Source organism: Diadema setosum, chromosome 14 (genome assembly GCF_964275005.1).
Source record: "Diadema setosum chromosome 14, eeDiaSeto1, whole genome shotgun sequence".
Taxonomy (NCBI): Eukaryota; Metazoa; Echinodermata; class Echinoidea; order Diadematoida; family Diadematidae; genus Diadema; species Diadema setosum.
In genome coordinates, this window is record NC_092698.1 from 13,185,452 (window position 1) to 13,212,409 (window position 26,958).

The following is a 26,958-nucleotide window of genomic DNA, read 5'->3' on the forward strand; positions in this document are numbered from 1 at the left end:
GCTCTTTACCCCCACCCTTCCTTCTTCACAGAATCTCTCCTCAAGGAAGGGAGTTCTGCCTTGCCTTCCATGTTAAAACTGGCCCTAGGAATTACAACTGCGATTACATATTCTGATGAAATAATATGCCGTCTGAGTTCTGAGTGTCTGGATTTGATTAGGGAATCATTATTTCCTTCTGGTGGAAGATGGAATTTAGTGGCCTGTTGACGACACCAACTTGTCAAGGCAGTATTGATATTGTGCAGTGCACAAACTATGCATGATGCTGAAAGTCTTTGCTTTGCTTCAGATCCTGCTCAGTGTGCTACATCAATACTCCTCATATTCTAAAACAAAACAAAACAAAAAAAAAATCAATGGAACCTATCTCACCTACATCATAAATTAAGTGGCAAGGAGGGTAATAATATTAATAGTAGATATTTTTAGAGTGCCTTTTCCACCGGATACAAAGCGCTATAAAAGTGCTTTTAATATCAAGAGGTCCTGTTTTGTTGTAATTAAGCAAAATGAATGTGAAAAATTTGTAATTGATATGAATTTCAAAAAGAGCTGTGTTGCAAAGTATTTATCTACTATCATGTCTTTTGAAGTGCTACCCTCTTTATTTTCATGTACTTGAATCAAACTGTCATTTTAACCTCAGTCCCTGTTTATTTCTTGAGCAAGATTGCTTTCGTCCCATTTCTCCATATTTCTTGTGTGCAGGGGGAGGGAGTGGGAAGGGAGGAGGGGGAGCAGGGAGGGGAAATCAGTGCTACATCACTTTTCTGGCTTTCCCCTTCCTTCCCCTTCCTTCCTGACTTATCTGGCTGTCTTTCTCTTTTCTTTTTTTTTTCTGTTTGCATGCCAGTCTTCTTCTCCGTCTGTTTGTGTGTGTCTCAGTATGCATGTTTTAACAGCAGACAAAGTGAGATTTAGATTGTGATACAAGTCGCAATCCAATTCTCACTTTTTAGATCACCCTTCAAACGAGGCAAAATTTCTACCAAATGATCACGATCAAAACATCAATGTTTTATTTAGCAGCATTTCTCATGACAACCAAAAATCTCTCTAACCCACTAGAGTGGAACGTCTAGGACCTTAGCCTGACCCCACTAACTATCTATCTACAGCATGTCTGTGTCGCGTGCAATTACGCATCACAGCACACTTACATGTTCAGGCCTGGACACACACACATCGTTGGCGTGCATTGCATGTGCTCATTGCTGATCTGTTTATGTTTGATTCCATCAGCTCATTGCAGTGAGAAACGGTCCATACTATGGCTGCTGGGCCCTAGCGAAAACAGCTAATGGGTTATGAGCTTAAAAACATAGTTGGTCAAATCTCCATTCAAATAGAACAGAAATTGCCCAAATAGAAAGATTTGTATTGCGATTTGAATTATCATCTGAATCAGGATTTTTTGGTTTGCCAGGCATTCACACAGTAAATTAGTGAAATTTGGATCACCATCCAAACATCAGTATTGTGGATTGCGATCTAAATCTCATTCCCAAACAACCCTGTGTGAACCTACCTACTTACTTACACTTTCTTATACCCTGGCTTGGATGGAATCTAGGCAGCGTCCCAAGGATATAAGTCACTTCCTAGAAGATTGTAATTTCCATCTCCGGCGGATGCTGCCAACCGTAATAAGATGAGGTGTAGACATATATTTTTGTCCCCAATGGACAGCCAGCTGCATGCTCTGGTGACTACCGTACTGTGTATTCTGCCTAAACAGGATGTGTCCTTACATCATTGTGGTCAGATTTCCCAGTGACAAGATGGATGGAAACATAGTCAATCACCCCCGAATTACTCTAGGCGCTAAAGCCAGACCAGCCGTATAACAGTTTGTGTGTACTTTATTTTACCTTGCAGCACCCGGTCAGTAGACTGACTGAAAGCACTCTCCTCTCTCAAGATTTTCTGATTTATATCAACTGATGCAAAGCAGAAGGACTTCAAGCTTGCCAGTTTTTTGTTTGTTTGTTTGTTTGTTTGTTTGTTTTGTGTGTGTGTGTGAGCATGTTTTAACATCAATGGCCTTTTGGTTTTTAGCAGTATTGGCTTTATATAAAGCATGGAGAGTATCTCAACTTGATTTAAATTTTGTTCTACCTTCAAAGTAGGTCCAAAATTGTTATCATTTCATAATCTTTCACTTTCCATTTATTGTTACCATGTATCTGAATTCATTTTTGTTCTTGGTGTTGTTGTTGTTTTGATTCATTATATGTAAATCTTCATGAAAAAAAAAAAACCCCAACAAAACAAGGCTGCTACTAATATCTAGAAAGCTTGTCCGGGGGCTTGCCAAATGTAGCAACAGCTGCTGCATTCAAGTTCCATTCCAAGTACTGAAAAGCATTGAGTTGCTACAGGTGAGTTTTTTCCTCAGAGGCAAATATCCACAGATTTTAACAAATTAGCTAACTGGCCTACTATTGAGCTGCTTAAGAGTGCATAACGGTATATCGCATAACAAATAAAACATTCTGCTCGAGTATCTTGCATAGTAGCCATTCAACATTCTTTATTTTCATATTTTCTCTCCTTAGCAGATCAGTGTGAGCATGCCTCACGTCATATTAAGTTATACAGCATGTGAGATGACAAAAGAAAATGTATGTTTCTATCAGCTGAAGATTTTAAGAAAGGAAAATAAGAACTGAAAAAAAAAAAGATTCCTCATTGCAATTAGGTAACAACAAGAGCATTCTTGAGATAACTAAATCATCAAAGAAATACATATATATGAATGATTGTAACTAGCATCAAACCAGTAATGCTGCAATAAAAACACCTGACTTGAATATTTGCTGGCTATTCTGAGAAGTACTACATCTGTCAAAGGCATTCAGGGATAGTTAAATACAGTGCACTCCCGTTATAACGAAATGCTCGGGACCGGCAGTTTTCTTTCGTTATAACGAAATTTCGTTATAACCGAACAAATACAATATATAACGAAAACAAGGAACCACGTATATTATGTTTGCTGAATACTCATCATACACTGCAAAGCTATGTGAAATGTGATGGGGGATAACTGTATTACAATACTAGAGTAATAAATGCAAGTTCCCCTCAGAAACTGTGTGTGACATAAGGAGCGAACACACAGTGGTGTCAAGCATTCACCCATGCAGAGACGCTATAAATGCTTGTTCCGCTACGTATTTTCGAAAGCAATTCGCATTTCGTTATAACGGAGCACATTTCTTTTGTTTTTCTTTGTCTGTGGTGCTCGGAAAAGACATTTCTTTTGTTTTTCTTTGTCTGTGGTGCTCGGAAAAGACTTCGTTATAACGGAAATTTCGCTATAACCGTGTTCGTTATAAGCGAATTTTGTACCATAGACTTTAATGGTGATAATTTTGGGACCAGAAGATTTACTTCGTTATAACGAAATTTCGTTATAACCGTGTTCGTTGTAACGGGAGTGCACTGTACCCATGACATTTTGGAAGAGGAAATTACAGACATGGATGGTGATGTTTCACACATTCCATTCATGATAAAACTAAATATAAATGGAACACTGTGCAAATATGCTTTCAACAAGAATGTCATCTGATGAACAAACCTAAACATTTCATATGCCTTGCAAATTTTGTAGATCCATGAAATGAATAAGGAGTGATCAAATCAGCTCCACATTTCAACATCTTTTTACCAACCATGGTCTTTGAAAATTTCTTTTGCAATCTTATTCTAAATTTCCTATTCCACACTATCAAATGAACCTAAAAAAATTACTGTTGCCAACTTGCCAACTAAGATTAAAATTCACTTTACTGCCTTCATATGTGACCCGCCACAAAAAAAGATCCTAAAGTCGAGGGAAGTCAATTTTCTGAAAATGACGACATTACTGCCTTACTCTTCTCCATAATTTCATATATAGCAAGCCTCATAAACGTACTCGGGTGTGGAGATATTGATGATTTTATTAGACCATGTTGAGTGGTCTAGGAAATTAGCATTTTGAGAAAACCACCTTCAAAGTTTTCTTTCCCACGCAATCGTGATCAAGGGGAGGTTAGAGAGTTTTCACCTCTTGACAAAAGAAGGTCCACTCATAGCAACTTCCATGATGTTCACTCAAGCTTAGTGCCAGCGGTCTACGCACAACCAATCAGTAACAAGGATGCCATACTTTGACCAATAAGACTGCTCCCTAATTGCTAGGAGAGGGGGCTATCTGCAGCGCTGAAATCAAATCTTCGGAAATGTTTCTGTTCCACTGAAAGTCAGAGAATCATGGCACAGACAAATGCTACTTTCTTGCCTTTCCTTTGTTCATTTAGCTATGAAAGCTTGGCAGATGAAAGACCAAACTTTAGACTACAACATCATGCCAACAACAGAAATCTGATGGTTTTGACCAGTTTTGATGATCTAACTTCAAACTTGATTTTCTCGGCTCAGCCATCAGCGACTTTTGGATACTTTTGTTGTGATGGGTCACATAAAGTGTGCCTTTTATAGCACATTTCAGTGTTTTAAGGCACTCGAACACACCATTCCCTGATTTGGTTAGTTTCTAGAATAAAACAAAAAAAGAGGGGTGAAGGTAGTGAGATAGTGTGCCAAGTCAAGTTGAAAATGACTTACCTGAAATGCACTTTACATTGAACTGAAAGGTTAAGAGCACTCTTGTGGTTTCTACAGGGAATCACCAACAACTCCATTGCCAGAGTTGTGACCTTTAACCCATTGAGGACAAGTCCCGAGTACACTCGGGCAGGTGTCTATGGGAAATGTGTGTTGTAGCAAAATCAGTCCCATCCTCAACGGGTTACTTTGATCTTTTCCCAATAAATACATTTTACAAAACATCTATTTCATAATTTGTGAGACACTTGCACAAACAGTTACTGTCCCCACATTCACAAAAACATTGTTTGTTCATACTCTGTAGATGTTTACACTGGCTAAACCTACAACTGTGCAGTTCACATGCAACTACATGTGTATGAAACAGATTTGAACCCCGTCAGTCAAGAAGCAGGACTACATTCATACTATACCAGTTTAGGGGATGCACTACCTACTTTTCTCATTCTTTTTTCTTTTTTTTCTTTTTTTTTTGGGGGGGGGAGGGTCTTTATAGGAATTAATGCCTGACCTACTGGTTTTTGGTTTTTTTTTTATATTCAATTTCTTTATAGCCTTCATATGAAAAACAAATACATAGCGATGTTGAATCTCGTACATATACATAACAATTGATCCTCTATTGATTACACACAGGCTGGCAATCAATTCTGTTTGTTGTTGTTCTGCAATTAGCAGAGATGCCATGAAGATTCAATATGCAATTTTTCTGAAACTGGTGTTGTAACTGACCCCCCGTGGGACTTGAATGGCTGTTATTTGCAGCAGTACACCTCCAGGCCATTTCCCCCCCCCCCCACATCAAATTACTTATCAATGTTACCGTGGCCTTTTCTCTTCGGCGGCGGTTTCTGGTTGCTGGGTCATGAACATGAAACGCGCTTTTGTCCAATCTCTCTTTGCCTCCTTCTCTCTCCCTTTACTCTAAATTCTTGGTCTCTCTCTCTCTCACTTGTATTTGTCTAATGAGTCACTCTGCAAATACAATTTTTCTCTCTCTCTGTCTCTCTCTGTGTCCTTTGCAACTTACACACTGTACCCACATGCTCATGGGGCCAGTAGCATGAGGCATTGTCACGTCGACCCCTGTCAGTGGAACACCATGGTCCCTACCTCGGCAAAAGCAGTGACAGGGCCCCGCTGTGCTCAGCTCTGAGTTCCCAAAACTGATGTGTCAATTCTTATTTTTCTCCTTTCCCCATTTGTGGCTCTAATGTGGCTGGTTTTGAAACTCTGATACTCCTGTTTTTCGCACATGCATGGTGAAAGGTAACCGACCAGAATAGAAACCACGGGAAGCAAGGACGGCACACACAAGAGCTGCCTTGCTCACACCATGTGTTTGCCAAGCCAACGTCTCACCCTGTTAAGGCAACTGCATAAATTTCTGCATCCTATTTGGTCAAATTACGATAAATCAATTACCGATGTAAAATGCTTTGGTCTTACACTGTACATTCATGCCAAGGTGAATCATACATGGTGAACAGGAAAAATTGCCTGGAATGAAGAATGCAGTATCTCCCAATATGGGCTTTAAAGCTAGGTTCCTCATGAATGGCTCTGTAGATAGAGGCTCTCATTTGTAGTTCTGACATAATTTCAAGATATGGTAGTGTGGTTCGCTTTGACTTTTGCAGACAAAAGCATACTACAGGGTTGCAGCATTCTTTGTGTGACCATAATGTTGCAGCAATGTATAGCGTGGACTTGTAACTTGGTGCCCACAGCTCTCTCTCGCTGTTCTGCCATGGATGTCACTGCCCACTGGCGATCACTGATGCAGTAAGCCTCCTCCAGCTCCTTCTGTCGCCTCACGACTGCAGCAATGTGGATGCTCTTTCACCAGCTATCCCAGCCATTGTGGAAAGGAAAGTGAGATGTTGTCATCCGCGTGATCTTTTGCCATTTACAGAACATCCAGTCAGGATTACATGTTCCTTTTGCCTTTTCGCATGACGTGATCCAAAGACTGCATCAGTTGTACCCTGATGGTCGAGAGCAGCTCATTTTCTGCCAATGCCATCTCTAGCACTTCTGCAGTTGATGTATTCTCATTCTCCTGTGACACAGCAAACCTCAAGACTTTTTATCCCGAGTCTCGTCTATTGTCCATGTTTCTGCATACCTCATAGCTGACCAAAAGTATGTTCTCAAGAGCTGCTTCCTTATGACGATGGACAGCTTACGATTCACGTTGCTCACATGTATACACTATACAAAATATGATTTTGCTTAGATTTGCATGGAGGAACTTCACAGTCATACAAATCGAGAATATTTTGCGAGCAACTTTTCAGGTTCATTTACAAGAGAATATCGTGAACAATGGTGTGAAATTGTTACAAATAACATTTGGGGTTTCAGCCAAAGGATAATGTTGTTTTTCCTTTCATTTAGTGCCTGAAATTATGTAGTGCATACCACACTTGCAGAATGCTTTTCTTGTACCAATTTCTCTCTTCAGAAATAATCCCCAATTTAATGCATTCAGTGAATAGATATGGAGACATTTCTTTCATCTGCTCTTGAAAGCAGAATCTTGGTCAAAATGACTTGAACCTGACAGCAGATCCTCAAAGAACCCTTTGGAATATCTGACTTTCAATAAAGTTTAAGGACCTGCTACACGCTTAATGCAGGATTATCTTACATCTAGCTGCTGACTTTGACAATGAAGATTTAAATGCATTGGCTTCTTTCTTATCCCTTTCTCCCTATGCCCCTACCCCTTTATAACTTTTGGTTCCTTTCACACTTGCATGCCAGTACATGCAGTCAGGCGGATTGGTGGTACTTCAACTCCACCGAGAATAGCTATCACACTGTTGTATAAGTTTCAATCGCATGCTTGTAATTTAGATTTCTGCCCACTGGGCTAGCTTAGGATCCATTACATTAGCTGCCCGCATGAGGTACAGCAGCGGAGCACTGGTATCAATAATAAAGGCAAAACCCCCAGCCATATTCTCTTTTTTTTTCTTCTTTTTTTTTATTCAAGCTGTGTGACACAATCATGACTTGGCCAAACTCCCATGGCAGTGGGGGCATACTTCAATGCCCTTAAAAGCTGCAGTTCTTCATGTTATATTGCAAACTCCGTCTCCCCTCCCAAGGAATATGGTAGTATGCACTGAATGTATAGACCAAGATTTCATTGACCCTGGTATATTGGAATTGCCATGTAAGTGAGATTGAGATTGTTGACTGCAGGGTATGAACAAGAGGTACAAAAAAAAAAAAAAAACCCTCAGAACTCTGGTGGTAATCTGCCCATTACACATCACACAAGTACAACATCCCCTATAAACTTCACACTCATGAGACTTGTATGGGATCCCTATTTATGAGCAGCAGCAGCAGAATTTCAAGTAAATTGTACCTGTTGTGGTGAATTGCTGTGACTTTTAAAATCTAAGATTCAATGAGATTTATCTTAATACTTCAAAAACTTGACACTTTTATCGAAACATACAACATCTTCCTTGACATGCGTATGTTTAGCAGAGATGTACACACAATGACATCAGAGTCATTTTACACTGGCCCTTTTTGCCTGCGAAATTATCTGCAGTTGTCTCAAATCACCCAAAGCAGAAATTACTGAACTATCTTACATTACTAGTAGTGTTGTTTTTTCTTTCCTACTTCTTCTTTTCCTTCTAACGGTTTTGTACATTATGATAAGAAAGTATATTAAGGAGCTTATTCAGTGTCTAACAAACTTTATATTGTTATGTCACATAATTCCACCATGAAATGAAAAATGTAACGACCATAATTCAGGCCTCATCACTTTGAAAAGTGATTTAAAAATGATTCGATAGAAAGATAGGGTAAATATATAGCACATCTGGTACCTGTGAGCAATTTGTTCATCTTACATACATACATTGCCTTATAAGCTGTATGACTATCATGAATGGACAGGAGATTCTATAGTATTTGTACAGTTTACTTGGGCCATGGTGAAGTCAAAATATGAAGAAAATTTTTCAAGGATCTACTGTACGAGCTGAAATTTTCGCGTACAGATACTTTCGCGAATTGCTACTTGGAGGACATTTTCGCGTGTTAATTTCGCGGTTGCGAGGGTCTAACTGAACTTAGTTAGTCACGTGTTGTTATTTTCGCGGTTCAAAGGCGATTCGCGAAATTTGCGAAAATAAAACCAACGCGAAAATTTCAGCTCGTACAGTATTAAACTGCAAAGTTTTTGTTTCCTTACATTCTCCTTGAGAGCATAAACTGTAAAAAATTATTCAATCCCCTGAGTAGAACAGCAGGTCTTAATTAGCCCATGATTACGCAGTTGAGATGTCCATTATCTGGTGAGATATTGCTTAAGAACAAGATAACTGACTGGCCTGGTCAGAAAAAAAAAGTGGGGGGGGGGGGGCAGGGAGGAAGACAAGGACTATGATTGATTTGTAACTGTCACTTCACTAGAGGAGGATGGAGATCAATGACAGCATTATCTCCAGAAGATTAAGATGCCTATGATACACGCCTGCTAATCCCCTTGAGGTCAGAGAGGCATTCACACTTGATGCCTGTCAATTGCCAGATTTCGGCCGGCCACAAAGTAATGCATTATTCAAAACTCTACCCCACAGACAGTAAAAGTGATACTGTGGAAGAACATGAAACATGATAAATATCAAAAGGTTAAATTCACTTTCATTAGAGCAGCTATGATTACAATGCTCTTTGAAACTGCTCTATTTTGAATGAGGTTTGTTACCCATCTTTACAACCAAGGCAAAATGTTACTCTTACAACACCACAAGCAAAAGTAGCTGCAATATCTTTTGGGGTCTTGTAAATCAAAGTAAATTGTACTGTGCCACATCCAAAATGTAGACAAAGTATTAGTACTAGCAGTGAGGAGGAATACTTCCCTAAAATTCTTACATGAATTATGTACAGACCCCATGTGTCGGCAAGGCAGAAGAAATCATGCAACTGACAACTGTAGACCAAAACTCAATTCCTGCACAGGGCAGAAAATTCAACCTGCACTGTGAGGCTATCAGTGTTTGCCTAGAGCTCAAATAAAAAGAAAAAAAAAAACTTGCACATTTGACCGCGCAATAGGTGCACGGTGTGTGTGTGTGTGAACAGTGCAGAATGCTGAGGACAAAAGACCATTTACACACCTGCTGAACTCCGTGTGACTTTGCACATGTTTGATCAGAATGCAATTTATAATTCCAACCGCCCTATTCACACACTTTTTCCCTCGTTGGTACGAGGACAGTTAGACCACAAAGAAGTATTAAGATCACTGACCAGTTGCTGTTGTCACTTTTCAAATTAAAAAAAAAAAAAAATGTGTTTGTACAGAGTGTACTCTGAAAAAACTCTGAACTTAGTCTAGTATACTAATTCTTTACAAAAATGTGTGCCAAAATCATTGTCAGTCACTTTATTTTTACAAGTAAGTTTCCATGATTCCAGTGATTTTGGCTGCAACAATATAAGAGAGAGAGATTCAGTGTACTGCATACATAGAACCTGAGTCCTATGGAGTGACTGGGCCAGATAAGAGAAGGTAAACATTGTTACAGTTTGATTAATAGGATTAAGACAGTTGGCCTGACCAAGGTTAGGGCAACATGTGAATAAAAGGCAACTGCTTGTCATAATCTTACAGAAACCTGCTAGTGCAGTGGGGGAAAAAAAGAACCAAACATTGCAAGCATTAAGGAATGGTGGAACTTTTGAAAGGACCATTAACGTACCGGCACCTACGTATGCAATTGTAAAACTGAGTGCGATTTGCTTGTATGGCTTGATTGCTTGTACAACATTCAGATCTAAACATTTTCATACTCTGAGTATCTGCACTATTGAACTATCGTGATGGAAGACTAAAAGAATGCCATCGTTTTTATCTGGTAATACAGTATATGAAGCAGAAAGGTATTTTGTGATGCCATGTCTTCCGCTAAGCCTGCCAAAAAATTTGCATTGCTTGTCTGTAAAAATACCTGGTATGAGTGTGGACTCTTGCCACAGTGACAATTTCTTTGAGCCAATCTTTGCTTGAACTTAGCTGCATTAGGCACAAGAGCAACAGGTTGCCTAACTAACAGTCTTTTGAATCATGAGGAACAGCTGAAAATTGACAGGGTCAACAAGGCATGTCAAGAAGGGCAATTTCTAATGAAGAGTGACAAAAAAAGGAGAAAGTGTCAAAAATCTTTTTGAGGAAATAATCATCCCCCTTCCCCGTCCAAAGAAAAGCTCTGTACAGTAATCCTACCTTGCTGATATGGCTTCATAGCAGAATGGTTATAGAGCTGGCAAATGTTCGAGTTCAACAGGCATTGTATTCTTTGTGGTAGTTAAAAAAATGCAACTTACAGTATATAAAGTACACAAAATTTATATTCTCTCAATGCAGACATTCTCTCTGTTGCTGTATTTACTTTCATTAATTCCAGCATATACACCATACCCTCAAAATATGTTGAGTCCATTCCTTCGTGTAAATCCAGAAAATAGCAGGGTCCATAATTATGTGTAGGACACACATAGTTTTTTTAATGTCATATGACAACAAAGTCTTATAAGCTGACATGAATCCAGGTTTAAAAGATATATCTGTGTCATTCAAACAGTCATAATATTACTAGCTGTCCAATTTCAACATATCTTCTACGTATGCTTTTATCAATATTTTCTTTAGTCTTTGAAGTGTCATTCTCTTTAATTGTTCACCTTTGATTTTTGATCTTTCCAATTTTTTTTTATACAAACTATTGATACTTCACATTACTACTGTTCAAATCACTGTCAAGTTTTCACCAGACTGAGGTAGTGACAATTAAACCTATTTCCATACAGCTCACATTCATACCAACAACCATCATAAAAAGACTATGTTTGGTCGAGTTTGCTATGTGAGCTTGCAGCTCCTTACTTCATGCCATAGATTTCTAGTTGTGGGACTTCAGATATGAATATAATTTCAACTGTATTTCCCCTAAGCAAATGGTTATTCAAATGCAAGGTCTTAATCATACCATACTCCACTGTGACTTGTTCCATCTCAAGGTGTAGGAGATTTAGAGATCTAGAATATCATTCTGTATAGCCATAACAACAAATACCCAGGACCAAACACATGGAAAATGAGTTGGACTGCACAGGCCATATCTGAAAAATGCATATAAAAATGAATTCAATTCTTTTTTTTTTTTCAACTGATGTGGGCCTACTGGTGTGTAATGTATAACAAATGTGTAGGTATCATGGCAATGACTATGGTCACAGCTGACTGATAACTACCTAGACATTGGTATGTTAACTGTACACACCAATTATGTTGATGTTGTGTCGCAATAGTTGTGTTATTGGAACCATACAAATTCTGTCACTCTGAGTATGAATTAACATTTCCCTTGATTTCTTCCAAATCAATTCAGTGCAATATTCAGTTAGAGTTCTACACTGAATTTTGTAATTCTGAGATGCCATTTTAACCCGTTGAGGACTCGGGCAAGCGTCTATGGGAAATGCGTGTTGTAGCAAAATCAAACCATCCTCAACGGGTTAAATAGCTCTTGAAACCTAAACTCTAGTCCCAACCAAAAAGTAGAAGTACAGAACATTTAAACTGACTGTACGTAAAAAATTACATAAGATACAGAAGTAGATATGATTCTGTGCATTGTAATAATAATAATAATAATAGTGAGACTCTTATAAAGCGCTCATTTCTACCTAAAAAAGATACTCAAGGCGCTATACATAGAACAGAGTACATGATTATTGTGTCACGTTACAACAGTATCACAGAAAATGCGATAGGCTGCAGTTTATAGCCCTTTGAAGATTATAGAAGAAGAAGAAGACACTGTAATTGTGCAAACACTGATGACGCGAAACAGGTGTAAGTTTACTACTAATGTTTCACACAAACTTCATATAAAGTATAATGATGGTATTTGAGTACATGCCTTTCCCTTGCTTGGGCCATGGAAGTAGACTCTAGTAATATTCTCTGGGCAATGAAATTTAGGCCCTGCATAGGAGTCTTAGGACATTGATGTATTGTTGCATGGTCAGGATCTTAACTCGGTTTTTGTTCTTTCCTGTCTGCAGTACAGCGCTGTGAAAAAAAAAAAAAAAAATAGAAGGAAGACTCCATAAGCCAAGGGTACTAGTAGATACTAGTAGAACCTGATGACAATCTTTTTAAAATGCCAGCGAAAAGAGCCTTCTAGTTCTTTTCTTACTTAACTTTTATTTGAAAAGAGCTTGTTTGAAAGGCTTCCCAGCAATGCTGAATAAGGGGGAGAACGCTCTTCTGTACGTTAGCTCTTTGTTTACATGCCCACGGGGTGTGAGCGCACGGTTTAACTAGCATGGACATCGTTCGCAACCTTGCTAGCATTTAATAATATGAAGAACCAAGAAAGCCCCTTCGTGAGTCAAAAAAGTACCGGCTGGCGAACCTTTGCGAGGTTGTTAAGCGGTGCGCCGGGGAGCGAGTGGACCAACGCATAGATCTGACCCGCCAGTAGCAGGGCCCTCTGCTCTTTCTGCTTCTCGAAATGCCTTGTGCGAAGTTAGTGAAGCTTGGACGGATCCTTTCAATAGGTTAGAATGAGATAAAAACCAAGCATTTTATGATGCGGGTTTATAACTCCCGAGACCATTGATGTCACTTTTTTAGACTTGTAATTTGTAGATCTTCCAGTGAGATCGGCACTTCTTTTCCTTTAGCTTTAAATTTATCCTTTATCCTTTAACCTTAACCTTTATCCACCTGCAATTATTTCAAACTCACCTGGTTGAAGAATTGTGGTAATGGGTCCCTCGATATTATCCATATCTATATTTGCAGAACCTGTTCTCCTACTGTCCGACTGGGAGTCAGCACTCCGGTCATTTTCCGGACTTCTCGTAGTAGGCCTAGTATCCATGAAAGGGTCGTTGTCGACAAGTGGAATGTGGTCATCCACAACATACACTTCGACACTCAGTCGTGGCTGTGTCCATAACATGATCCATACTAAAATCCATACCTCCGTTAGTGGGGACCGCATTTTGGCTGCCCGAACATTGGCGATTATCCTCGCACGCCGCGGTAAGAAGTTTCCAAATTTCAACAATCACATCCAAGGAGCAGTAAGGACTGCGATAAGTAGGCATCTAACTTGAAAACTGGCAGAAGCTAACGACGTTTTAAAAAGTACCTTTCAAGTCCATCAATTCACATTCATATCGCATCGGCACCATTACCTGTGGCAGTAGCTTGCACGAGAGCATGCTCTCTGTGTGCGTACTATGCGTCAACGATATCCAACAATCAGTTGTGGTGTTTCGTTAGGCGGGGCCTTTTTTTCTAACCCTTTTTGTTATGCGCCGCAAGCTGTCAATCAATGATTATCAAGCGTTCCCGCTATGGAAGCCACACCTCCTATAATTGTCAAGCGGACGAATCAAACGCGAGAGCTCTTCCGACACAGTACAATTTGTGGGCGGGGCTCACTTCACTCGAGAAAAGTTTTGAAGTCGATCAGTCCATTTCGGCATTTTACCGAGGTCTCCGTGATTGCTCGGGAAGTTACTATCTCGTGCTTCAAACATTGTTTTGTGGATGCGGTTTTTGTTTTCTTTCTGCACCTTACTACAGTACACGTACTACTCCGTGTCAGAGCTCCCTCTTGAAAGACAAATCGGACAAGTTGACGCTGAGTGATCGCAATGAAACGGAGAGAGCAATTACATTCACGCTGAGTGAAGATGATGACTTTTAGATCAGTGGATTGATATTCAAATAATATGTCAGATACTAGTATACAGCGAATATGCAATGGCAATTTAACACACACTAGTATATTATTTGCTTTGCAAGATTCCATTTGATTCAAATGACAGTATACTTTCCAGTGGATTTATTCACTCGTGTCGTTGCTCTTATTGCTGCCATTTGCTGTTGCTTGAATACCTCGAATAATCTATTTGTATCTCATCAAGATGATCTTGAAAGATGACGATTTCATGGGAAATTCACATAATTGAACAAAATTTCACTCGACAAAATAGTTATTTGGACAGTGAATGTCGCACATGAGTTGACATTAAGATTTATTCGCACACACACACATTCATCAATATGACCATACTATGCATCTTTACTAGATGATGTGAACACCATTCCCTCGCTATGACTTTATACCTGGTATTGCACGACTTACTATTCATTGCGTTTATTTCAACATAAGTTACGGTATTCTAAGGCTGCGTTCATATACACACACGAGTCGATGCAACATAGGCCGAGGTATGATATACTCATTGTCTACCTGCTGTTTTTTTTTATTTGTCTTTCCCATCATCCCTTTATTGAATACACACATATATATGTATATGTATATATATATATATATATATATATATATATATATATATATATATATATATATATATACATATATACGTATATTTGATAAGATTCCATTTATTTCCAAGACGTGATGAACGTTTTGCTTTCATCTTTCACTTACATCTCAAAGATAATTGATCTTTACCTGTTTTCGTCTCGTCTTGTCTATAGCATGAGTCCTTCGTCTAGTAAAGTGCAAAAAGTGTGTATTTGTCCGTAAGTTTAAAAACTATTATGAACTGTAATGATTTTGACGTTGTAGTTGAATCTAAATTTAAAATTCCCGACTCATCTCCTTAACTTATAAACCACTGGAAGGAGATGGGGTAGGCCTATAGAGTTGTTGGTCAGGATCTATTTCTTTACCACCACCAAAACAACAACAACAACAAAAACATTTAATTCAATTCGTATCAACAAGACTACAAGACTAAATTTTGATGGATCTACATTTATCTTGTCATTTAATTCAATTCGTATTAACAAATCACAGTCAGGAGCTTGCGCATGATTATTTTTGTAAACAATATTTCAACATGTTTGGCGCGCGGAAAATAAAATGCGAAGCGCAGTGTGACTTAATATGGCGAATATCGGTGAATATTGGTTGACTGGCACGTGCTTCTTTAGTGATATGTGATTTCCAGGACACGTGGCCTTGAGTATGGGCGGAGCATGGGTAATCCGTGGTATGTTCTTTTGTATGACCGTGACATCTTCATGCTGATATTGTTAGCGATACTTCCGTTTCTCATAGTTGAACATTGTTCGAAGTGAACACGCTTGAACGGCTGATTATGATGATCGATTATTGGCGAGAAAAGTAGTTAATCTATTCAACAAGTCGTTAATGACCCTCCCATGGAATGTGTCAATATAGATGCCTATTCTGTAGTTGTATCATGATTTGTGATACAACAGAGAATCAGATGTATACTAATACATTCTTTAATATACAGTAACAAAAATCGTGAATGCTCGGTCATGCACTGTTCTATGGAGTATCATGCCTGTAAAGTGAGGATATAGGCCTAGTAGTGTATTTGAGTCATGATCTTATACAGTAGGCACTATATTGGTAAGTTTTCGTTGAAAAAAAAAATGTATTCATCTTTGGCGTCGCATGTACACAGGTGTATTGTTTCTTCGCACACAACCATGTATGTAAATTCGAAACCAACTTAGTATGCATGGCCGGCTGAATGTGTGTAACTTGATTTATATATCAACGAAGATCGATATCAAGGACGTTTCAGAGGATTAGAGCAAAAGAAGAAAAAAAAAAGAAAAGGTATACATCATACGCCATCCAGCTGTTAAAAAGAAAAAAAAAAAAGAAGAGAAAAACTCGTGAAGATAATGAGCAAACACGCAGTGCCGGATGTGAGTATTGAGGTCTTTATCCACCACAAATTTTGTGAAGTCTACTATGTCGATACAGTCGACATCAATTAGCGTTGTGCCACCTGTTAGTCAAGGCTCACTTCATGGTATAACAAATCGAAAGAAAAAAATGTAGTCTGGGATATTGGATACATCTCCTAGCCATGTATTATTTCAAAGTCAAGTTCTACATCCTCTAACCATGCAGCTCCTCTTTTTTTTTTCCCCTTTATGCATGTCTTCTCCCCCGCGCCCCTCCCTTTCCGGTCTTCCCCGATTGATTCATCCATGTCTTTGTGCCTTCTTCTTCTTTTAGCTTTCAAATATATGTCGATAATTTGTGCCGGTTTTTTATTTCGTTTGTTAAGTTATTGTTCACCCTTATTTTTTATTCCAGTTTTCTCCAATTCAATCTCTACTCTCTGACTCAATGTTCACCCTTTCCTTTTCTTTCATGTCTTATTTACTCTCCTCATGCCTGTTTTATCCTTACCGTCGTTGATTTTGTTATCTTTCCGTTTTGATCGCACAGAAGGAAATAAGTTTAACCAAGGAGTCGCTATTTAACGGATTATGTTAATCACGTCTGACGAGGCATTACACTTTTATCGGAACACTTGATTGGTATGTAGCAACTCTGAAAAATTGCCCCCATAAGGCAAAGTTAACTAAGAAGTCGACGAACCTAAATGAGTGAAGTGATTTATATAATTTCAGATTTATTGTCTAATCCTTGTGTCATTTCCCGGGACAGCCATTTGAGTGATGGGGAAAAACTCTGATTACTTCGTCATTTGCCTGCATGTAAACAACGCACGGATTACCTTCGATATATAACAGAGTTTGAAGCGATAAAGAGTAATGAATGAAAGGGCGCGAGAAAGAGGAGGGTGGAGGAAGAATTCGGGCACATTGCCGATTTAAAGTTAGGATAGTTGAGTTAGGGAAAGAGCTCTCCAATGGGAACGACTAAAAATTTTACTTCTTTCAGCTGATGGCGTCCCTAGTTATTCATTGTGTAGCTTTTTAAGAAGTCGCATATAAAGGATACATTAATTTCAGCAACTATTCCACTATTACCACCAGAGAAATGATTCACGCTGGTAATATCATCCTGACGGTCAATGTAATATACACGATCTAGATTTGATTCGCACTTTTGAAAGAAGCGAAAGTATCTGGGGCCCGTTGCATAAAACTCCAACCGGACTTTTTTCCGGTTGAAATCACAAAATTCCGGTTGGAAGCTCCCAACCAGAGTTTTTATGCAACGGATTTTACATTCTTAGGTTAGCAACCTTAAAAAATTCAGGTTGGGTAAATCCCAACCTGAATTTTCTAAGGTTGCTAAAAAAGTTTTATGCAACGGGACCCAGGTGTTCTTAATTAGTCATAACATCTTTGGTGGGAAGGCGGAGTAGCTTAAACCACAAAGCTACAAAGTACAGTACAAACTATCTAACGTTCAAGGGGAAAACGGGGTGGAGTTAGTTAGACCACTTCATGCAATCCTTCGTATAGAACTAAACGGAATTATCGAGCCCAGTGATGAATAGCAAAGCGGGGGGGGGGGGGGGGGAGGGAGAGAGAAGGAAGAAGGTAAATATGAGAGACGAACTTATCATCACTGAGCTATGCATAGCTCCGTGAAATTACGTATAGCAGACCGATATATAGTGCAAGGTTAATGCTGGTTGCGATTGCAGGTGGGTAAACATAACGGGCTGCTGTCAACGTTAACAATGGATCAACCAGTCGGCGTATATACGAGGATTATATAGCAAATGATTAACAGAAATTGAAGAAAAAAATATTTGATGTCCAATTTTCAGTGGGTTGAGATATGCAGTTACCTAGGGTATAAGTTGTTGGATTTTGGCATGGAATGATGCGGTTTCACCCCACTATTCCCCACTGGGAATCTACACTCTACAAGCAATGCTTTTATGTAGATTCCTCATGTTTCACTTGTTTCACATGTTTAATTGTCTTAAATGTTGTATTTGACAATTCACCCATGCATTTTTTTTGGTTATGTTTATGGTTTATTTGTTGAAATGTGAAATGTGGAATATGGAACAATAAAAACAAACGATTGATTTTCATGAATTCATGGGTGAATCAGTATGTTCTGTACATCAGTGAAAAGTACTATGGGCTCACCGGAAGTGATTTGTCCTCATTCATCAATCATACCATGTGGAACGAGATCTTATTTAATTTTGATTTACACTTTCACACTATTTTATTTGCTCTCAAAGTGCATTAATCACAGAAGACAACTGAAAGCAAAAATGGCTTGGAAATCACGAATGATAGTTTGGGTACTTTGTATAATTATTCAAAACAGCACAGAGTAAAGTTAATGAAAATTTAGTTAAACATTTATTGGATGTAGGGCCTACATGATAATGTGAATAAACGGTGATGATTCACACACTGTTTAATATTTCCCTTAATTGGTTGACTTTTGGTTTTAAGTAGAAGAAACATTGACAATGAAATAAGAACAAATATGCCACAAGAAATACGCGATTCTAATTGTTTCGCGTTTTTACTTGAGCACCATCAACGATTTACCGGTACTTATTCGCAATACCAATCTTATGAATTGTTTCGTACTCCGGTTTTGATAGCTGAAGGCCTGACCCATATGTTGGTATCTTAGTGTGTGTGTGTGTGTGTGTGTGTGTGTGTGTGTGTGTGTGTGTGTGTGTGTGTGTGTGTGTGTGTGTGTGTGTGTGCGTGTGTCTGAGGGTGTGTGTGGGGTTGTGTGTGTGCGTGTGTGTTTTGAACATATATTTGCAAGTTCATTTGGTATCCACTTACTTATTTCTCTCTCTTTCTCTCTCTCTCTCTCTCTCTCTCTCTCTCTTTGGGGGGAAGGCATCGTGACTTTTTTCTTTTTATTTTAATGGAGGTCCGTCATATAGATACTGATGTATATTAACTATACTATATATACTCGCAATCAAATAGACTTAACAGAGCAGCGAAATCTTTAGGAAGTTGAATATAATCTCTGACACCTGAAGATATCTATGACGACCTGCATCATTGTCATTATCTGCAAGCACCTCGAAATAGGGGTTGATTTGGTCAATTGACCTTGACTCCGCTTTATTTTTTCATTTAGTGTGAAAAGTCTCTGATGTCTTTGACGTATTTTGTTGTTTTGTTATTCATTTCATTTCATTTATTTCATTCTCATTTTTCCCAAGAAAACATAGCACAAGGTAAATCAGAAAATCCATCATAAGCATATATACAGTACAGAGTGCGAAGGACAAACGATATACAACAAACTAATAGAAATAAATGATGTATGTATACGGGAAAATACAAAGTTATATTTTGAGGAGAAAAAAAAAAAGAGAACTGAGAGGTCCACTAAAAAGCAGTGCTTGTAGATTGTGGACCACTCAACTTATTCAGTTGGCCACCAAAAGTACTCAATGCTGTAATCTTAAAGCACATCATTGAAGGCATGGGGATAGTGCCTTCGTCCATATTCCAGTATGATGATAGACTTGTAGTTTAAGTCTGCGAACAAATAATATGATGACAACATGAACACACAGTACCTCGGTCAGGTCTTTACCTTAACATTATTATTTCTAAGGACTCCTTATAACTCCATAATGTGAATAAGTTACTGACTTTCGACTGTCGTTTTTCAGTTTGAAAAAAAAAAATGCTAGTATGTGCACAACTTTCATTTAATTCTTTCAAATTTTGTGTTTATCTAGTTACTATTTAGGAATTCTGTGGATGGAAATTTTCCTCTCAGACTATTGGAATTCTTTTTTTCAATAATTCATCCAGGTATGCGCATTTCCCCCAAGAATATACATTAAAAAAATCAAAGTAAACTGCACTTAAAATAAAGTCATAAATGATGACCAGTGCAGATGAGGACATGAGGTCCAACACTACGGATGAATTTCAACATCCGGTGAATCCGTAGAAATAACCAAACTGTTCGACATTGTATACTGACAATTTTGAATGATCCCGTTTAACAATGGGAAGTTTATGAATTCATTTATTTATATCTTAACATAAAAAGTGCTACCGTATATAGGGTTTGGACTCCTCGGATCTCCATTCTATTTCTAGGGTCAGACTTTCCGATGGAAATATCCGTTCCCATCGTGTGACTGTCAAATTTACACATAATCTTGATTTAAGACTCTGTTCGGGAACGTCCGATCGGATATTTTTACTTCCTCATATCATGGCGCATGGATCCGGATTGGGGGTATTGTGGACGTGTGAATGCCAATCGGATTTCAAAACTTTCAATTCTAAGCCAGTGTCTTTTGAATTAAAAAAAGAAAAAAAAGTAAAGCACCGCATTATATAATCATGAATGCAGCAAACATGGCTGTTCTCAATCACGTAACGATCAAAATAGCTTCAATGACAAAATAGGCAAGATTTTCGTTCATTGACATCAGGAAAAATATAAAGTTTGCATCTACTGAATTTTCAAGTTCCTCTTGTTATCACGTCACAGTGATAAAAGTCAAAATAACATAACCAAGGTACACGAGAAAAGTATACCCCATAATTATGTCTCTAATTGGCATGCAAACACTTTGATTTAATTTTCAGTTTGAAACTAATGAAAAAGAGAGATTATACCAATCGCATCCACTTATAGGGGTAGTTGGGAATGGGGAGGTGAAGATGCTTAATTGAAGAAAAGAAATAAAATGTGTCAAACAAAAGTTCATGTGTAATGCAAAAGGAAAGTTGCGGAGCGATACAAATAGTCTCTTTATGCATATTGTTTAATGTGACCGATACTTATTATCTAATGTTTTGTCGGTCTGCTTTGGCTCAACGCATAAACACACTTTGAACGTAGAATTGGATTTTTTCAACTAAATGCTGAATCACTTTAAGGGTTAGCATAAAACATGAGATAGCAAATATATAGTCAAACAATATGCAACTATAATACTTGTAAATTGTCACTGAAGTTCACATCATTCCATTTCAACAGACGGAAGAACCACGATGATGAATAATTAGTACAATGAGGTTATTATCTTTTATGATATATTATTTGGCAACAATTACTTGTTATCAAGTTTGGTGGGTCGACGGTGGGGGGGGGGGTGGAGGAATATTCAATCCCTTGTTTTCTTCAAGGGTAATTCCAGTGAAGTTGAACCTTAGTCTGAAGAGAAGATGTAATATTTTCTTAGCGCAACAGTGAAAATTTGATCAAGATCGGATGAAATAAGAAGAAAAGAAAAATTAAAGAAAAATATGAAAAACAAAGAAATAAGAAAATTATGCTATTTTGAAGTTTCGCTAACTTTTCAGGAAACAGTTCTTGAACAGTCAATAATATCATGCAAAAAGTGAAGTGATGATGTCATCCCTTCACAATTTGCCGTATAGCGTACATAAAATTGTGAAATTTCCAGTTTTTCATTCAAACATAATTGACCGGTACGCCCCAGTCTCAAATAGCGATATATCTAACTGTTCGTCATTCTGAAATAATTCAACCAGGAATAACAACATGTTTCACACTTTAATGATAGAAACATTGAATATTCGTCATTTTTGTACATAATCATTAGAAAATTGTGATGGTATCATCGGCTCACTCATTTCCATATTCATATCGACTGTACGAGAACTGTTCTGCAGAATTTAGCGAAACTTCGAATTTTCATAACTTCTTCAATTTCATCAGATTTTGATAAAACTTTCACTGTTGTACAAGTACGATTGTACTCTTTCTTATCAGACTAACTTATAACTGGACTAAAATTGCCATGTGTATGACATTTCGTGTCTTATATGGATAATAATTATTGACCACATAATGAGTATACAAAACGAAAAATAATGTCAACTGTGTGAGCAATGATAACTGCCTATGATTATACTAATTGACAATATTTAATTATATTACCAATCATTTCTATAAGTTAACGTTTTCTCTTCGATATTCTTGATGAATGGGGTACGCCAAGCGAACGGAAAATGAGCACAACAATGTGACCCCCAAACAAAAACAACAACAACAACAACAACAACAACAACAACAACAACAACAACAACAGCAGCAGCAGCAGCAACAACAACAACAACATTTTCTGATCAACGTAAGCGTAAGGTGTAACCCACTCTCCTATCAGGGTCTTAGGACTTGATTTAGTCTGCCAATGATGTCAACTGTTAATTTGAGGGAATCTCCGTTAAAGATATAAAGTTCTGACTGATATCTAAAGGGAAACTTAGTTGAAACTTAGTTGTGTCAGCCAATGAGAGAGCTACATAGTACAACGGTGCGATGACATGACACATAGTCTCATATCACTAGCTTATTGATTTTCACAATATCCTTCTGAGAAAAACAATAATTATATACAGTTTTAAAATTCAATTTTTTTTTTCAGAATCTTCTTGGAACTTTCACTGTCCATTCTACATTCAGCTGGCTGTATACTCATGAAAGTTATCTTGAATATGGAATTGAGTTTCACGTTAATTTGACCACTCTATAACGGCATAACAAACCACATGACTCCCTCCTGAGCCTCTCCTATACTATCTCTTATTGCGTGTGTAGCAGAAAGGGACTCGATGCGCACGAAACAATAATTATTGAATTTTTCACAACAGATTATAAGAAATCTGGAATGGCAGAAGTCAAATAAAGGCAGCGCATCGGTGAACATTTGAGAGACGATAATTAAGTTATGGTCACTTGAATGTCAACGAACTGTCTCTCTTGGCATCCCATAGCAACCTTTCTTGGTCACGTGACTGCGTTGCTCTTCACTAGACGTCCTGATTTGCCCCCCTCCTTTTTTTTTTTTTCTGCTATACTCTCTAAGTTAATCCAATCAAATAAATTCATGATTCAAATTGATTTCAATGAAGGTTTGATAAACTTTTTTTGTTGTTTTTGTTCAGAGACGTCAGTACATATTCATCATTTATACATGGTTGCTGTTGCTAATAAGACTCTTTGAACTTAAAGGTTTATAGGGGATATACCTTTTACAGACCTCCCAAAATGCAGCAAAACATTAAATATGAACCTCAGGGGACTTGTTTAGGCCACTGCTGAGAAATTTGGAAGTCAACAGTTATCTACAATTTGAATAATGCACAAAACTCAACTACTCAGTAGTTCTGTGTGTCAGCCACACTTAAGCCTTTTTGTTGCAGTCTTCTGTATTTTCTTTTATATATATAAACACAAATCTAAAAGTATAAGAGCTGATGTAATAACATATAGAGTGTGTGGCAAGAATGTATATAGAAATGTTTGTAAGTTTTGATGAAATTTCTTCACAAAATATACATGATGGACACACATGCAGTGCATGGGTCTGCAAAGGTAGCCTAGTAATGTACTGGAATTTACGGTGAGCCCCGAAAAAAAAATTCAATTCAAAATCTAACGGTCAATTAAAAATGTACTAAATGTTACCTTCCACTTTCGATACTTTATGGGAGTTTCTAAAATGATACTCTCTTCAACATACCACTGTATTTATACAACTCTTCATTTAAGGCATGCAAATGGGATTCCCTACCTTTAAGATACTTCATATTCTTGTTGTTTACTACATTCCTCTTCCGGTTTGAATGGCTTAACTATATTCCTTTCTTTTTCTATTCAAATGACCTTTATAGTAATCTATATTACATGGAGAGCGATGACAGATGCGAGAACGATAACAAGTTTTTAACAGGACATTATGCTTAATTGATTTGCTGTAGTCTTGACATGACAGAACTGCGGCAGACATGGGGGAGGGGGTGGTTGGAGAAATGCAGGATGTTTTCACTTAGGACAGGGATTTAAGGTTAACCTTCGTTAACATTTTCATCTCTCCTTATTTCGCCTTCTCTCTCTTTACACAAACACCTTATTTTGACCGGATGTGCACGTGTCAATGGTGACTTTGTCAAAGTAGACTAAGAAAGCGAGAGATGGGGCGAGGAAATGTAGAGAGATGGCATGAGAGATGGGGAGGAGAAAGTGATCATATGAGGCCGAGGATGTTACCGCCGATACACTTGTTTTCATCTCTCATGTAAAAAGAGTATTTGTCTTTACTTGGGAATAGAGCTACGAATATGTCAGCCTATATAAACACAGGACGACCATTGAAGAGCAAGAAAGAAAAAAAAAGGAGACCGGGGGGGGGGGGGGTAGGGATATTATAAAATCTCGTGCCAAGTAATATTCGAATTAGGATCATGAAGTCAAATGAATTTATACAAACAGAACGGAAGAAATTTCCTTAAAATCTTGCGCATGATGTCAAAAAATTGAAGAAGTTTAAAGTTCCAAATCTTTTTCCTGAAACACAGACCAAATTAAATAAAATGATAATGTCATTATATCTCAGTTAGCGTCAACCGACTCGCTCAAACCCTCACTAATTTCAATTTTCAAAATATAATTACTTGGAATAGATTATAATTTGTTTTATTATGCTATTTAGTCCTATATCATATAGTAACTATATTGTACAAACCAATTGGCAAAGTTTTGGACCAGATTTAAAGTAACATACTAGTAGTCATCCCCCTTATCTGATTTGGATATTTTGTGGTTGAGTTCCATAACAGTACACGTTGGAAACATTATCAATTCCATATACATTTTAATTTCATGTTTGATTTTAATTCATTCATTCCTGTTTTATTTTCATTTCCAAGCAATATACATGGGTAATACAAACGTCAAAATGATGGCATAATGTGACATAATCGGTAAAAATATTTTGATGAAACATCCATCACTAATTGTAAACAGTTTGGTTTACGTAAACTTGAACGTGGTGTAACATATCACTTTAAACCACATACAGGTTCGTTCAGTCCACGTGCAAATAAAACTATGACGAGGACATCTGATATTAGGCAGGTCATTGACCTTGGCGCTACGATTGAAAAGAATCCGGTCCGTGGCCGTAATCAGCAACATTTTGACTTCAATTCATGATAATTCCGGCTGTCACTGCAGGAAAAAAAAACAAAACAAAACAAAAAAAACAGACAAAACTAACACAGCAACAACAGCAGAAACAAAATCAAAGGAGAACACTTAAAGAAAAAAAAAATAAAATAGACAATAGAAGTGTAGGTGTGTGCGAGTGACAGGGCGTCGTGTGTGCGGGCGACGTTGAATATATACGATTTCCTCAAGGATAAAAGCTTCTGAATCATGAGTGAAAAACAAGCTCACCAATACAATCATTTCTATAGAATCATATGTAATGTAATGTATGAATGAATGATTTGATAGATAGGTGAAGAAACAAGAAATAAATACACGAATGCAGAAATACATAACAGTATAGATAAATTGGTTTGGTTTATTTCTGCATTTTCTTTCTCCAAATACAATCACAAATGAAAACAGAGTAATACAGAGTATGCAAAAGAGAGAGAGAGAGAGAGAGAGAGAGAGAGTTTAACATACAAATCAATACAAGAAATATCATTTTCGTAACAACATCAGTCTGCAGTGACATAATGAATCAAAATAACATATTAAGGCATACTGTATCTATGAACAGAGGAGAAATCAATACAGGGGATCGTCATCATAAGCAGAGCTTGACGTGGATGAATCCCTATCTATATTATATATATAATACGAATATAATACAACACCAATCATAAATGTACTCATAAAACTCTTAATCTTGATACACGAAACACATTTTGCTAAAGAAAGAAGAAGAAAACAACGGAAAAGAAAAACTTGGCGCTTTAAAGAAGAAAAAAAAAACAACAACAGCACGCAGCACCATTGACTACTGGTATAATAGACAATAGAAGTGTAGGTGTGTGCGAGTGACAGGGCGTCGTGTGTGCGGGTGACAGTGCAAGAGGGAATGAATGCTACAGTATAGCATGCATATTTTTGGGGTAAGGTATGTGCTTTACGGAGGGTATGCAATATACAAATAAGTGCCCCTGTAAAGTCATTATCAAAGAAAAGAACAGGAGGGAATGGAAAAAAATTGAAAAACATTTTGTATGGGTCAGGGCTGACTGAGACTTAAGAAAAAAAAAAAGGAAAAAATACATTGATCAAAGACAACTAACTTGAAACATATTTCAATAACAGATACTTTTTTTTTTTTAGATGAGCCTTAAAGGAAAAAGTGAAATACACTGCTTTAATTTATCAGGTAGGTTGTTCCAAACATCGGGACCGTAATGTCTAATGGGGTTCACAAGGTGAAAGTCTGTCGAACGACGAGTTGGATATGTGTGTATATTCGAATTTAAGTGAAATATATCATGAAATAAAGAGGGAAGTTGATTTGTTGCGTACTTCTACATAAATATACCGGTTTGTAAAATATGGATGTCATGAAGTTTCAAAAGTTTAGTATGCAAACAATGAAATAAAGGATCTGTATGATCTAAATAAGTAGAATTAGTAATGATGCGAATGGCACGCTTTTGGAGTACATACAATGAATTCAATTTAGTAATACTACAATTTCCCCATACAATATTTGAATACAATATATGAGGCAAAA

The 26,958-nt window shown here is 37.6% G+C and overlaps 1 protein-coding gene across 1 annotated transcript in view; it reads right to left on the reverse strand.

Annotated features, from left to right (window-relative positions):
* LOC140237773 (uncharacterized) overlaps positions 1-13,913 on the reverse strand; it is a 61,837-nt gene extending 47,924 nt beyond the window's left edge. Inside the window, exon 1 of the mRNA XM_072317709.1 lies at positions 13,424-13,913. Coding sequence (XP_072173810.1) covers positions 13,424-13,682 — 259 coding nt within the window. The 5' untranslated portion in view covers positions 13,683-13,913. The remainder of the gene's footprint in view (positions 1-13,423) is intronic.
* Positions 13,914-26,958: the final 13,045 nt, after the last annotated feature.